Genomic DNA, 3,175 nt, shown 5'->3' with positions numbered 1-3,175 from the left:
CCTCTAATAATATTTTTACCTTGCATGTATGCACACATCTTTCACAAAATCATATATATTTTAACATAATGCCAAGTCATTTTGTGTCAATACAAAGACACCATCAAAAGAATAACGTAATATATGGATCATGATGACAAATCGATTTTCTAAAACAAAATTAACATTATACTTTATTGAGTTTTAATAGCAATTCTTAATCCACTGAACTATACGATAGACACTGAATCAATTTATTTTTATCGCCTGTTTAGTCAAATCCATCATAAAAGATGATTCGACACTCAGAATTCGTCCAAGTTAATTGTTCGATGCGGAAGAATATAAGCAGAAAGCAAAGAATGAAAAACAATTGAATTTTGAGCTTTAGAAAAGAAGAATCCACACCTCTTGGAAATTCCCCATCTATATACCAATAGTAAAATTAGCAATACACAATGTTAGGAAAACTTAATCAACACTCTTGTTTTAGTAACAAAGAAAGTAGCAAATGACCCACCCAAAACCCTAATAGTCTCTCACAAAAGCACGTACGACGTACTGTGGATCGATCCCCAAGTCCACCACAGCCGACTTGTATTATTCGATCAACTAATGATTGATGATGATTGATTTGATGCAGGCGCGCACACCGCACCGCATGCAGGTGGGTACGGAAATCCACGAACCCCTCCAACCTTTCCTTTTTTAACTGAAACAGCACGGACTTCTAAAATGCTTCCAAACTGTACGGCCACCCAGAGAATGTAAAAAGCTACGTGCTTTTACTTAACCGCCTGATAGCGACTTCTCTCTTCTTAGTCTCAGACCCAGAACTCCAAACAAGAAAGTTACATTTCTTATCTGATGGAGAAATATTTTGATTTTTTCTTTTTTAATTACCATTAGCAGAGGATAGAAGGCGCACCCACTTGGCATCTTCTACCGTGTTGCAGCGGCCACGGCCGACATGGACACCGTTAGAGAGTTAACGCTGGCGGTGGTGGCGGGCGTGGCCGTTGCAGCCACAAAGGCGGTGTCATGAGGAAGAATTGTAGTTGACATTGGGTCGTCTACGAGGAACTTACTGACAATTCCTGTAGCGGGTCTAGAGACTTGCTTGTCCCACACCAGTTCTCCCTCCCGGCCGCGGCGGCGGTGCAAGAAAGCTTCGGTGGCGTCGAGGCAGTGCATGCTCCAGTTCCACTTGCTCCGCAGCCGGTGAATCTTTTGCAACTGTCGATGAGCCAACGTGCAAGTATTCTTCTTGATGTTGGAAATGGCTTCCAACAGAAGCGCCTCTTGGGTTTCTTTATCGTTGCCACATGCTTCGCCACACAAGTAATGATGCATCTCCGGAACACCGATGGCTTTTCTGATCCCTGTGCTGTAGTCCTCCTCGTCGGCAGTAGTAGGGTCGAACATTCTCCTCACCTCGTCCACCAGACCACCCACCTCCACCATCCGATCAACTCGCTCCGACACAAACGAGTTGAGCACACGCGGCGCCACGTCCACCCACAGAAAGCAACACTCGTACCTCCTCCGGAACTCGGCGTGCTCGTCCACCAGTGCCTCTATGTAAGAGTTTGACCCACCGGCGATGATCGGTAACCGGTCACGCTCCAATATCGATTCAATGGCCAAAGAAGCATGATGCTTGAAATCAGTAGCAGTGAAGTTCGAGTCAGGATCCACTGTGCCCAACAAATGATGTGGTACACCTTTGCACTCCTCCTCAGTGACCTTGTTGGTGAGGGTGTCCAAGCCTTTATAGACTTGCATTTTATCTGAGTTTATGATCTCGGCCGAATATTTTAAGGCAAGGTCTATGGCAAGCCTGGACTTACCGGTTCCGGTAGCTCCGATTACTATCACAACCTTATCCTTATTCCGACTGAAAAACCGATCGATGGATAGTCCGGCTGGCGGCCCTTGGAATCTTATCATCGGCTGTATTTGAACTACTTGTTGGCAGGCAGACATGGAGAAAAGAGTTTGCATTATTGAAACCTGCCAAGTTGACCCAAAACCAAAATTAAAACACATACATACAGGTATATATAAGCAATTTTAATGAAAATCACATATCCAAAGTTAATCAAAGCTTAAAACTTCTGGACCACCTTACCTTTTAACAACGAAAAACGCGGCGATTTGTCGATAAAAAAAATGGCTCTTCACGACCTAGTTCCTTGCTAGCTGCTGAGAAAGAGATCGAGAGGGCCGGGGGAGATAGATAGAATAACGGAAACTACGTAATTGAGCTAGATGTTGAAAACGGGGTTGGGAGGTTTTTGGATTTTGTAGCTCGATAGGTACATGCAAGGCTCGTTTAGCTTCTTATGTTCAGAACCACATATACCAATTATCCTCAAACGTGTATGCAAATATGTTCGATATTTCCACCGGGAAGCTAGAAAGGGTGAGGGTTTCTTTTGTTGGTGGAAATGTTTAGGGGAGGTCTGTAATATCTGAGCTTGGACCTGAAACACTACCCAAGTGCACAAGCAGAGAAGAGCCGAGGAGCTTTGATACGGATGAATATGGAAAATACTTAGGCAGAGGATTGTTGGTGTAAGCTTTGGCTTTGACTCGAATGGAGGCAAAGACACATGGACAAGAGTGGTGCAAGTTAAGTTGAAGCCTTTGTGCAGAATCAATGTCTTATTTATAGGTAGGGCTATATTGGCGAAATTGCTTGTTTATTTTGTGAACCCTAATTGAAATGGAAAGGAAATTGTGGAGGGGCCACGCACTAGTACATTGATGAAAGTGTTGAACACCAAGTTTTCTATGCTAGTTAATTATGGATATACATTGCTAATTCCATTTTATAGCTGCTTAAACTTTCGGTGATATGTTATATTGACAGAATTATGTCAGAGTTCTTAGAAATGTTTTATCAGTCACGTCGTCCAGTAGTACGTACTAGAAGGAAAACCGAAAACACACACCATGTGTGTACCTTGGAGAAATGCACATGTAGTACTAATTTCAACCTTCTATTGCGTCTAAAAAAAAAGTACTTATTTCAACCCTCCATTACCAATTTCAATGATAATCTTTTTTAAGAGCCCCATTCCAATATAAAGTACCTTTATTTGTGCCCAAATGAACAGATCTTTGCTTAAAGTCTTAACAAACAATATTATTTTATGACTATTTTGTTTTCACCCCTTAAACATGCATAGAG

General features: G+C 42.3%; 1 protein-coding gene across 2 annotated transcripts; it reads right to left on the bottom strand.

Annotated features, from left to right (window-relative positions):
- Positions 1 to 392: 392 nt before the first annotated feature.
- Positions 393 to 2,608, bottom strand: LOC101292691 (adenylate isopentenyltransferase 5, chloroplastic-like). Of its 2 annotated transcripts, XM_004296900.1 has the most exons (2): positions 2,111 to 2,608; positions 393 to 1,992 (listed from the first exon to the last, which is right to left on the bottom strand). In XM_004296900.1, exon 2 carries the CDS (start codon positions 1,981 to 1,983, stop codon positions 922 to 924), a length of 1,062 nt encoding a protein of 353 aa, XP_004296948.1. In that variant the 5' UTR covers positions 1,984 to 1,992; positions 2,111 to 2,608; the 3' UTR covers positions 393 to 921. The 2 variants fall into 2 exon arrangements, with proteins under 2 accessions (XP_004296948.1, XP_004296947.1); XM_004296899.1 differs by having other exon boundaries at positions 393 to 2,608.
- Between the last annotated feature and the right edge of the window lie 567 nt (positions 2,609 to 3,175).

The sequence above is a fragment of the Fragaria vesca genome, linkage group LG4, assembly GCF_000184155.1.
Source record: "Fragaria vesca subsp. vesca linkage group LG4, FraVesHawaii_1.0, whole genome shotgun sequence".
NCBI classification, from domain to species: domain Eukaryota; kingdom Viridiplantae; phylum Streptophyta; class Magnoliopsida; order Rosales; family Rosaceae; genus Fragaria; species Fragaria vesca.
Note: the sequence above shows the minus strand (reverse complement) of the source record. Positions and strands in the feature narration are given on the sequence as shown.